Source organism: Condylura cristata, unplaced genomic scaffold (assembly GCF_000260355.1).
Source record: "Condylura cristata isolate star-nosed mole 26May11 unplaced genomic scaffold, ConCri1.0 scaffold00030, whole genome shotgun sequence".
NCBI classification, from domain to species: Eukaryota; Metazoa; Chordata; class Mammalia; order Eulipotyphla; family Talpidae; genus Condylura; species Condylura cristata.
Genome location: NW_004567131.1, coordinates 17,625,386 through 17,637,881, shown reverse-complemented (window position 1 = coordinate 17,637,881; position 12,496 = coordinate 17,625,386). Strand labels below are relative to the sequence as shown.

The 12,496-nt window shown below is 41.7% G+C and overlaps 1 protein-coding gene across 1 annotated transcript in view; it reads left to right on the top strand.

Moving 5' to 3' along the window:
• Positions 1 to 5,021: 5,021 nt before the first annotated feature.
• The window catches only part of CCDC3 (coiled-coil domain containing 3), a 74,681-nt gene continuing 67,206 nt past the window's right edge, over positions 5,022 to 12,496 (top strand). Inside the window, exons 1-2 of the mRNA XM_004691101.2 lie at positions 5,022 to 5,469; positions 7,629 to 7,803. Of these exons, the coding sequence (XP_004691158.1) occupies positions 5,096 to 5,469; positions 7,629 to 7,803 (549 nt within the window). The 5' untranslated portion in view covers positions 5,022 to 5,095. The remainder of the gene's footprint in view (positions 5,470 to 7,628; positions 7,804 to 12,496) is intronic.

Sequence of the window (12,496 nt, the reverse complement as noted above, 5' to 3'; positions counted from 1 at the left end):
GCTATTACTATTGACAATAACTACAGGCCCTATATCTGCCTCCTGAAAATGTACATGAATGAGCAGGGGAAGAAAATCGCACATTTTGCCTAATACTCACATAACATTCCTTTTATAGGATAGATTCCAAACGTGTTTCAACATTCAACATTATCGCCTAAGAAGGAAGCCCTGCTTGGGAGCCATGGGGACCCCAGCAGGGAGCCTTAACCCCAAACTGGGTTCCCAGCACCCCCAACTGCCTGTGGTTATGTGACTCCAGGCAAGGATTTAACCTTTTGGGATTTCAGCTTCTTTATCTATGAAATAACATTGGCTTCCTGCCTTCCAAGGATACCAGAAAGAAGAATGAGTTAACATGTACATAGCAGTTTTTCTCTAAGAAAGACTGCACAAGATTAGGAAATGACTTATTTTAAGTTGCTGGACTTGGTCTTTCTGGACCTATGTACAGAATTTTAATAACAGGCAAACACAAAAGAAAATTCTGAACTTCATTCAGGCAGTATAACTCTGATCCTAAGCTGTTGGTGTGTCTTGTTTGTTAACACTGGTGAGGGGAAGTATGTGGGAGAGGTAACTTAATTGCTACTGGGTGAAGTATCTGACTTCAGAGAGTATTTAGACAGCACTGGAGAGATATCTTTTGGCCAATAGCAGTAGGCAGAGAAGGAATGCCCTAAATGTGAAGTTCATCATGATGCTAAGCTCTTGAAGTGTGGGATTATATCTCTGAGGCCTTCCCTGTACCTGTGATATAGCTGCAACTTAGTTGGTGTTTGTAAGTGAACAAGTTAACAAAGGTCTGAATTACAATTTTATTCCTTACTGGCTATGGGTCCATTTTTTCTTAATTGTAAATTAAGTATTACTATCACCTTTGCAGGGTTATTTATTTATTTTGATATTTATTTATTTGGTATTTATTTATTTGGGTGTAGGCCAGAGGTGTCGGGGGCAAGAGGATTCACCAGAGACAGAGTAGAGAGCAGAACATGTAGATCTAATGAAATACACTGTTCCCGGGAGTTGAAAGGTTATTTTGAGGGTTTGGTGAGTGGTAGGTATAGAGAGCCCCATGTGTTGACTGACACACTTTTGGGGTACACAATCACTGTAAGTGTTGTGATGATTGTTAACACACAACTATACTAGAACACAGAGCAGTGCAGTGACAAAAGCACAATGAGTGCATACCTCAATTCCTGGGGAGCAAAAGTTTGATGTTTTTGGAACTCTGTTCCCTACCTGTGTAGGAGCTTGGTAAAATTTTATCACTTTAGCAACTCAAGGTTTAGAATTTAGTCCAGTATTATAGAGGATAATTTTTTTCTTCAAAGACCTTTTAGTGTAGCATATATCAGGAAAGCAGATGAACCTTGGTAAATGGCCACCTTCAACCACTGAGGTCAAGACCTGGACACGGCCAGCACCTCAAGAGCTCATTCTGCATCCATACATTTCTTTCACCTACGTTATATCATGCACATGGTATTTAGAATGTTTAAAAATATGGTTAACTGTGATAAACTATTTAACTATATGAATGTGCTACATTTAGAAATCCCTCTCTGACTGCTGGCAATTTGAGTTGTTCCCACATACTGTCTGTCCTGTTTTCCTACGATGCTTGTTGTTTCTGACACACTTATCCCACCAATTCAAGCACTGAATAAAATAGATCTAATATTGGAAGGGCAAATTCTTCCTCCAGCCCTTTTCCAAAAACATCTTAGCTAGTCTACTTATTAGTTTTTACTTTTTAATTTTGAGATATTCTAAAATTTATAGAAAAGTTGCAAGTCCAGTACAATTAATGTTCTTCCTAAACTGTTTGGGAATGGGTTGCTCCATAATGCCCCATCACTTGCAAACATGTAGTATGTATTTCCTACAACCAAGGGCAGAGAAATGGAAAAGTAATATTAATATTACCATCAAAATTTCAGACGCTTTTCAAATTTTGTCACTTTTTCAAATATTTTTATAGCAAAAGAATCCAGTCAGTATTGTGTTGGTTTTAGTCTTTTGCATGTTTTTTTCTTAATCTCCTATGTGGGGTTTTTACTGATTTTTGTGAGCTTAGTGCTTTCTAAAAGTATAGGCCAATTACTTTGTAGAGTATTCCTTAATTTAGCGTGTCTTATATCTCTTCATGGTTATATGTGTGTTATAATCTTCTAACAAGAATATTATATGTCCTAATATAGAACATAATATATATTCTCATGTCTTTTAACACATGACTGGTTTCCATTTATCCTACAACTCAGATGTTTATTTTGATTAAAATGGTATTTCCCAGGCTTTTCCAATTTTGGAATTATTCTTTTCACTTTATAGTAAATGAATAGCTATTTTACTAGGCTAAGTAAAATGGAAGCTATTTTACTATGTCAATGTCCCTGAAACACTCTAATTATTCCTCTATTTACTGGTGTATATTTTTGGTTTTTTAGTCAATACTTTGTAATCCTTTGCTATCATTATTCATTTTGAGAGGTCACTGGAAGTCCATTTGGATTTGGTTTTGTGTGTCCTGTCTATGAATGCCTGTGTGCATGAGTGTGTCTGTGCATGTGTGCTGTTTGTGCATGTGTATATGTGTGTGGGATTGATGGTGGGATTGTAAAGTGATATTACAGCTTTGGAAAACAGCCTGGCAATTCCTCAACATGTTAAACATAGATTTACTATATGACCCAGCAGTTCTATTGCTAGGTATTTATTCAAGATAATTGAAAATATGTTCATATAAAACCTTGTAGATGAATATTCATAGGAACATTATTCATAATTGGCAAAAAGTGGAAACAACCCAAATGTTTAGCAACTGATGAATGGATAAACTAAGTGTAGTATATTCCACATAATACTATTCAGTCATAAAAAGGAATGAATTCTTGCTTCATATTATAACGTGAATGAAATTTGAACGCATTATGCAAAGTAAAAACCTAGCTCAAAAACCACATACTGTGTGGCTGCATTTATTAGAAGTGGCCCAAGTAGGAGAAGCAATAGAGATAGAAAGCAGACTGGTAGTTGCCAGGAGTTGAGAGCAGGGGAAATTGAGTGGTAATGGAACAGGGTTTTGTTTGGGAGTAATGAAAATATCCTGGAATTACATAGTGGTGAGTATTACATAGCCCTTTGATTCTACTAAAACCTCCTAAATTGTATACTTTACAAGGATAAACTTCACGGAACATTAAATATATATAGTAATTATATATAGTACTATATAGATATATAGTAATTATATCTCAATAAAAAAACAAAATCAAAAAGGGTCTTTAAAAAAACATGTTTTGATGATTCAAAGACTAGTTACACATGAAATTTTTAGTCACTGACGAGCAGCTGATTGAAGGCTTACAAAATTTGAAAACTTGTTAGAATAATGTATAAAACAGTAATTATGTTGAATTTAAGTTTTACTTAGGTATCACTGCTGATATACAATAAACTGCACTTACTAAAATATACAATTGTTAAGTTGTAACAAATATGACTAAAATAAAAGTAATTAACATGCTCATTATTCCTCAAGGTTTTCTCATGTTTCTTTGCATTCTTCCCTTCTCATAGCTCCTTTTGGCTGGGGTAGATTGCTGCAAAACACTCCGTATGATTTCTTCCCTTCCTCAAGCACTACCCTCTTCTGGGACCCTTCTTCTGATCTCTTGTCAGACCCTGTTAGATTAGGAACTTAGAGCTTCAAACAGGCTCACAGCAAGCATTCAAGTATTTGTTATAACTGATCACAGGGAGATGTGCAGATTATGGCGGGGTGGTGAGTCTGGCTTTTCAATTTTCTCTCCTTCTTCTCTATCCACTTTTCTCCCTAACCATTCCAAGAACCTTTCTACCATCAGTACATGGAAGAATTCAGTTGGGTGCCGAGGCTCAAGCCTGAAATCCAAATAAGATGTTTGCAGAATAAAGAACCTTCCACAATAAGGCATTTGTTTACAAATTCAATATAAACACTCATATATGCCACATGTATGTATATGTATGTTATATGTATGATGTACTTATGATATAATAAACATTTAGTAATAGCCAATAATCTCTTTTTTCTTCTTTCTAGATTAAGAAAAACAGAGGTAATATAAAACTAAAAGGAACATTTGAGTTTAGAGTGAAAGAACGAGTGTGGGCCTGTCAGAGTCACTCATTGACTTGTAAAAAACTGGAATTTACTGCTAAGTTGATTCCTCAGGTGGAGGGTGTTTAGAGTGTAGTCATAACAATTATTTAAACCTGGGTTTAGAAATACCCGGGTGAAATGATTTTCCAAATCTTAAGGCATTCCTCATCTCTGTCTCTGTGTATGTGTGTATGTGAGAGAGACAGAGACAGAGACAGAGACAGAGACAGAGACAGAGAGAGCGAACAAAGTTTATTGACCCACACTGAATGACCTCAACGAAAGCAAAGTCGATTTGATTCCTCTGTATTTTAACTAAATGAACTACATAGAACATATCAGAAAAAAGTATGTGGGGGTAATCAGGCATCCTGGCAATTATTTGAAGGATGCCAAGCTTTCGGAACTCTCATTAACTCCCCCAGGAGAGGTTTTACCTCGAGGGGCAAGTGAAATGCCTGGACCCAGTCTCCAGCGCTGGCTTTCTCGCCATGCCGGACGCCCCTCCACAACGCACCCTGCACGCCCCCGGCCAGCGGCCCACCCTGCCAGAATGGCCCCCCTTCCCCGCGCCTCCGTCCACGCCCCCGCCGCGGGGGGCAGGGCTGGAGCCGTGGGCGGACCCGCCCCGCGAGCCCTTTAAAGCGTGACGGGCGCGGGCCCGGCATGGGGAGTCTGGCGCGGAGGGAGCCGCACGCCCACTGTCCGGGAGCAGCGCGAGCCGCCGCCACCCAAGGCTGCGCGTCCCGGGGCGGTGGGGAGGTGCTGCCGGCCAGGGAAGGCTCGCGGCTTCGGATCCCTTTTGCGCACCCCCTCCCCCCCCCACCCGACCGTGCGCCTCCGCTGCGACCCGCCGGCCCGGGAGTCCCGGCCATGCGCCCAGCCTAGTGCTCCAGCGGCGCCGCCCCCGCGGGCCGCTGCCGCCCCTCTGCCGCCGGGATGCTGTGCCCGCTGCTGCTCGCCGCGCTCTGCCTGGCCAGCCGGCTCGGGCCAGCCGCTGGCTGCCAGCTGCCGTCGGAATGGAGACCCCTGAGTGAGGGCTGCCGTGCCGAGCTGGCCGAGATCATCGTGTACGCCAAGGTGCTGGCGCTGCACCAGGAGGTGCCCGGCCTCTACAACTACCTGCCCTGGCAGTACGAGGCCAGCGAGGCAGGGCTCTTCTACTCGGCCGAGATAGAGATGCTGTGTGACCAGGCGTGGGGCAGCATGCTCGAGGTTCCCGCGGGCTCCAGGCTCAACCTCACGGGCCTGGGCTACTTCTCGTGTCATTCCCACACCGTCGTGCAGGATTACTCCTATTTCTTCTTCCTCAGGTGAGCCCAGCACCCGCACCCCCTCTAACACCCCTTCTGCCTGTTTGCCCACCTCCTGAGATCACCATTCTCAAGGGCCAGGCCTGTGGCTACCAGTTCACGCCAAATCAGAAGGTGCCTCACGCTCCGCTCCGCTCCTCTCCTTATTTAGTCTCCTTCTCTGCCCGAGACGTGTCTCTAATGAACTTGCTATCTGCTTTCAGGCTGTTGAAAACAGAGATGATTTCTTTGTTTAATAGGATAATTGTCCAGGCAGAAAAAATAAGAACTGAAATCCGACTGTACTCGGAATTCTGGTTCTATGCTGCTGTGATTTTTGAGCAAGTTACTGACCTCAAGAACCTGTCTCTTCACCTTCATAATGTGAGCGATGAGGTTGGTGGGAAATAGTAACTCATGCAAGACACCTGGAGCAGGGGAGCCAGGATGCCTCTCTTCTTCCACCTGCTCACATGCCAAGATGCCAATGGCATAGAAGGCAGCCCAGCTGCTTGCTTCTCATGGCATCTGCCAACAGACTCCAGTGCCTGGCTGTTCCAAATAGGAACATGAGGGGCCTGCTGGGTGGAAGAGCCTAAGTCACAGAGTGTTGAGACCTATAGAGGTGAATAAGGCAGGAGGCCTTCTCTCATTGGGGACTCCTGTGTTCTTCTCGAAGTTCCCTACAAGTGACTCTGTGGTCAAGATGGAATGTGTGTGGTTAAGAACACAGTGGGCTCGACTGAAAGTTGAAATCAAGGGCCAGGTGGAGCCCCAAATGCACTAATTGTCTTCAGTTGAACTAACAATACAGAACAGCTGAGGAACATCAGACTAGAATCTTAACATAGCTATTGAGATAGCAAGTTAACCCCAAATTGTGACTGGTAATAGTTGTAGTCGCCCCAGTTGCAAAGTAGCACTAAGGATGTTTGGAATGACGAGGACCTCAGGCTGCAGGGTCACTTTTAGCCCTTGCCATTTCACATCTCTGAGAAAGAAAACAGTGAGTTCCATAGCTCGTGGCAACACATGTTTTCCATATTGAAGCCAGACTAAGTTTAGAATACATGGTGTGCTTTGTATTGGCTTGAGTGCTTTAGTTAGATTAAATAGACTTTTTTTTTAAGTGCTAGGGAAGTATCATTTCTAAAGTCAGCAAGTGTCAGGGAGTACCTTTCTCTATTCAAAGATGCTTACTTCAGATTTTTCTTGTTTTTCATTAGGAAAAACACTGAGAATTGAACTGTAAAACTGTTCAACTATGAAACATCATTTTCCAAAGAAAAAAGAGCCCAAATGGTTGAGCAGACGCTGACTTTTCTTATTTTATGAAATTCAGTGCTGCTCTCTGACTCTGTGGTGGTCAGGCAGCCCTTTCACCCTTTGCTGACATTTAGAAAAACTGCAATAGAAATACAGCATTATATGTTAGTCTGGCCCATTTCCACTGGAGGGAACAGTTTTGCCCTGAAGTGTTAGCTGCTTACAAATCATTCATGGAACTTCCTCCATTATTCCGGAAACCACTCAGATGAGAACAGGTCCTGGTCTGTGTCATAGACCGCAGAGGTAGTAGGGACTCACTGGTGTGCCCTGTATGCCCCTTTGGGCTGGAGTGTGACGTTCACCCCTCCTTTTCTTTTTCACGACTTCTTTGTCTCTCCCACAAACCATTTACACAGGTCAGTAAAAATACTTCATTCTCTCTGTGTGAAGTATTTCATTTACTTCATTTTCTAAAGCAGTCCTTATACCCCTACCAGGAAGGTGCTGTTATCTTCCTTTTACAAACTGACAGGCTGAAACTTAGCATTTAGCAGAAGGTAAGTAGTAATAGCAGCATTTGAACACAGGTCATCACTTTTACCAAGCAATAGGAATTTTACAAAGAAACACGAACAACTATGAGAAGAAAGTCCCTTGGGTGTTGAAAGATATAAACATAGAAAACACACACACACAGTTTCCCCCTGCTTTGCTCAGACTCATCTTTTTGAAAACCTTAAGGTTAACTCTTGTAGTGTGAAGCAGAGAAACAATTCAAAATAGTATGTTCTCTAATGAGAGCCTGTGAGACTGTGAATGGCAAGACACTCAGACTTTTTGACCCATGATTAAATCTGGTGTACTCAGTGGGTGTCCAGTCTACATTCTGCTTTTTTCTCCTTTCCCACTAGGATGGATGAAAATTATAACCTCTTGCCTCATGGCGTCAATTTCCAAGATGCCATCTTTCCAGACACTCAAGAAAACAGGAGGATGTTTTCCAGCCTATTCCAGTTCTCCAACTGTTCTCAAGGGCAGCAGCTGATGGCTTTCTCCAGTGATTGGGAGATCCAGGAAGACAATAGGGTAAGACTTAACTTTGCTAAGTACCAGAGCCAAATCATAGGATAGTGACATTTTGTGTGACAGGTATGTCTGATTAAGGAAAACTTTATTATTACTTCCTTGACATTTTTCAATGGTTTCTTCCTTAGGCTGATGCTACTCTCAGCAGTTTGGACTCTTCACCTTTTCTCCATAGTTTGTCAGAATTTTCTGAACGAGTATCCTGTTTGTTCCCAACATGGTCTCAAAACATCTGTTGGCCCTGTCCCCATCTCCCACAACCCCCCGGTCTGTTCTGGTACCTAATCCATATTGAACTGGACCTGTGAGGGTGAGCCTGAGTATTCAAGCCTGTCACACCTTAGCTTATTCCAGCGAAATCTTCTCAGGCTTGAGCCTTTGCTTAATTTTGTCAGAGCTTTGCTTTTACTAGTAGAATCTTGGTAACAATAGATTTATATCAAGAGGTCAGATAATTATTCCAAAATACCCTAGTAGCTTAGCCCCCAAACTCATTAGTATATGGTTTATTAGCCCTCTGGTCACATAATGAAGCTATTAAGATTTCCCTGGAATTAGATTTTCCAACATTTGAGAATAGAACAATAGGACTGTGGAAAATTGTTTCAATGTGAAGGCAGCACTATTTCTGGTCATCAGATGTTGATCTTGGGGAGAATTCCTTTCCTTTCTCTGTAATCACCACGGCCTCTTAGATAACACAGTGGGTGTTGCTCTGAGGAAGAACTGGAGCCTTGGGGGAGAGGGGGAAAGTGTGCCAGGTTGCTGAGCTGCGTGCAGTCAAATTTAGAAGTTGGGTCTGATGCATATTGCACTTTGCAATACCTTTGCTCTTTGCATTTTTATCTTCTGCTTACATAACAAAGTGCCACATGAAATCTAAGTAAAACTTGTTAATTTAGAATTTCTTTTAATTAAATTTCTTTTGTAAATTTTGATACCCATTTTATAATGCTCCTTGAAAAATTTTCATGTACTCTTGTGAACGGCAGCTCTCAGAGGCCCATGCTGCTGACAGCAGAAAGAATTATTGGCAATCACTCGCTCTATTCCTCAAAATACTAAAAGTTCTCTCCCTTTTCTCTTCGCCTGCATGAAGGGGAGTATCCCATGACCTATCCTACCCAGGAGAAACATGCCATGTTTGCTCAGAAAGTCTCTGTTTGTCTTAGGAGTGATCAGAGAGCAGCTCCTAATCATCCTTTCATTGCAGTAGAATAGGTATTAGGAGACTTTTAAAAATCAGAACTCATGAATCTCTCACAAGTCCTGAGACCATTACGAATGGCTCTGGACACTGTGTGCCGAGCCTCTTTCTCGTATTACACGGTGTATTACGGCTCCCGGACAAATCAGCAAGCCCTGTCCTTCCCGCTCTTCGTGTTGTTGCTCCCACAGCTCCACTCAGCTTGTAGAGTGGGTCTAGACTGTGGTTGGGAAAGGAACATTTGGTTCTCATCACTGAAAGTTCTCACTTTCTCTGTCTTTGAGGATCAGATCGCTCTGGGACGCTAGAGTCAATCCTGAGGTGAAGAAATGGAACAGGAGGAAAATCTTACATAGGAAAACGTTTGTGATGTGCCCCCAGGGTGACCTGCAACCCGGTCCCCAGCAGTGAAATCCTCCCACTCTGTAGTTCCATCTTCACACATCCCACCCACACCTCAGTAAGTGGAAACACAATTTTCAAAATCTGCCAGGGAGTCAGCAATGTTTCAAGCTTCCAGCACCTCTCTGTTTCAGTGTCATGGTGTTAATGGGACTTCAGGGGTGTTGTTGGCAAGTTGGAGGATCCACTAGATTTGCTGGCAGGATTCTCCTCACCCCACCAAGGATGTTTTTCCAGTCTCCTCCTGGGTGAGTCTAACAGTCAAAGTGAAGTTGGATATTTTCTCTGTAAATACTGTCCCCTAGGACCAAGACCCAGACTGACTTACGCTTACATAGTTAAATCAGTCTGTCATAGAACATCATGGGACTGGAATAAATGCTGTGAGTGTCCGGGTGCCATCCCTTCTGCTTTTGGAGTTGGGAAGGATGATGGGGAAATTGTTATCCTCCAGTTGCATCAGAAGCAATGTAAATGCACCATCGAAAGGGCCAGCTCAGCTGTCGTTTCCACAGGAATGACCTCAGGCAGTTCCATTACTTCTCATGACTCCAGTTTTCCTTTCTATAAAATGGGTCTAAAGATGTATAAACAGTCTTAGATTAGTGTAAGGATCTGGCTAATCACAGCAGAGTTGAAAGTACTTTGTAAACCATAAAGGATGATATAAGGGTTTATTACTATAAACAGATCATTTTCAAGTATGACTTTGAAGATAGCATCTTTAAAATTAGAAAAGCTTCCTGCAAGTTCCCAGGGGGATCCTAGAACATCCGGTGGCAGAGGTGGCTATAGTTGTGCTTGGGGATGTGTTTGGAGATGGGAACTGATGGTTGGGAAACCTCTTGTGTACTTCCATCCCCTCCACAAATGTGATTAGACTTCCTGCGGGGGGGGGGGTTGGGGGGGGAAGCAGTATTATTTTTTCAGTTCATGTACTAAATTATGAGTGGATAACATGATTACTTGGGTCCCAAATCTAACAGTATAAGATGATAGTTGGAGTCGCTCACCTTAACCTCTGACACCCATCCAACCACTTCTATTCATCTTCCAGACAAATAGCCATTTGTTGTTGAATTCTTGTCAATACTCAGTAGTTTAATTGAAACATTCTAGCATGTGTTCTTCACCATTGTGTTTGACCATACTACACACATGTGGCTTTATCTTGCTTCTTTCACAAATAGATCTTGAAGATCTCTCATTATCAATGCCTATAATGTTGCTTTAAGCAACCTATAGTATTGTATTATCTGGACAATGTATCAAGGATACTTAATCAAGTTCCCTACTGATAGGTTATTATATTGTTTCGAGTACATCACTGTTACAAAGAATGCAGACATGTATGACATTGTATATACCTTATTTTGTGTGATTGCTGAGTCCAGAGTTAACATAGAATTTATTGAGTATTTATGGTGAGATAGCTACTGTGTTAGACCTTAGAGTTTCCAAGTTGAACAAAGCATAAGGTCCCTGATCTCATAATTTTCCTAATACTGGTGACTGGCACAATCAAAAATTAAATTAATGGCTTCAATTTTAAATGAAAATACATGCTTCAAAGGAAAACTAGTGGGATTGATATGGGCTTGTGGATAAAGGAAACCTTCTCTGGTTAAGTGATACTGGACCTAAGTCCTGATCCTTGTTTAATGTTAGGGTTGAGTGGGTAGAAAGCAATCCAGGGACACAGAAGAATTTGGCAAAGGCTCTGTGGTATCAGTATACACGGTATTTGAGGAACAAAAGAATGTTCCTGGGGGTAGAATAAAAAGGAGTAAGAAGTGTGTCACGAGAGTATTAGATGGGATCAGACCACATAGATATTGATAGATCCTGGTGAGAATATAAGATTCATTTTGATAATGGGAAACCTTTGATGTTTCAAAAATGGGGTAATGGGCTCAATTTAACATTTTTGGGGGAAAATGACAAGATTGGGGAATTGGATTGGGGGGGATCCAAGTGGTATAATGAGAACAACTAGTTCTTGTTATAAAGGCACCAGACTGATAAGGGACAAGTGTGGAGTTAGTGGGAATGAAGTTAAGTAGGTAAATTGGGAAGATACTTCGGAAATAAAAGTAGTGGTGTTTATGATGGTTTGAATTTGGCTGTCAGTGAGGTGGGGACCTATGTTTCTGACAGGTAGATTAACTCCTGTGTTTCTGGCTTGTAGTCTGTATTCCAGGATGAACACTAAGAAATAGGAAAAACACACAGAATTCATGAATCTTTAACTGAGATGTCATGGCGCCATCTAAGAGAGATCATGAATAGACAGTAGATCTCAGGTTTTGATAAGAGCTGTGAGGGGAAGATACAGTCTTGTATCTTATTTTGTCAGTAATGTGATGTCAGTTAAAACTGGAAATGAAGATGAACACTTATAGTAAGGTGAATAAAGGCTCTGGATAGAACTCAATCTTGTAAAACACCATCATTGGGAGAGAAACAATCAGAAGTAGATGGGAAACCAGGAGAATCAAGGGCACACAATGTTTCCAGAAGGAAAAGTGATCAACAGAGCCAGATGCTATTGAAAAACTTAGGAAGATGAGGACTGAAAAGTTGACACTTAACTTTGGTGGCCTAAATGAAGACAGATTGCATGCAGTGAGGGAGTAGAATCTGTATCTGGGATATGTAGATAACTCTCTCATGAAATTTGGCTCTGGATGGTTTAATACATATATAACACTGCAGGTGAGGAAGGCAGCAGGGTTGAGGGAGGGGGCTGCTGTATTCAAAGATGACAGCCATCCAGTTCAAACCATCTTGTGCCTATTTTCCTACTCTTCAGACACTATTTACTGTATAAGCTCATTAACCTAACTGAGGTAGGGAGATCTGATTTATTTTCTGTGGTGTATTTGTGGTACATTACACAATTGTTAAGTAAATTGTCTTTCATTTAGACAACTCTGAAGTCTAAACAAGCAGAGACATTTTTGCTGCCTGTCCTGCTCTGTTTCATTCTGTCTCTACCTGTTCGTCTCTTGTTTTATGAATCGATATTTCTAATCCATGTACAGTAAAATCCACTGTTTTTCATATATAGTGGATTGTGTGTGT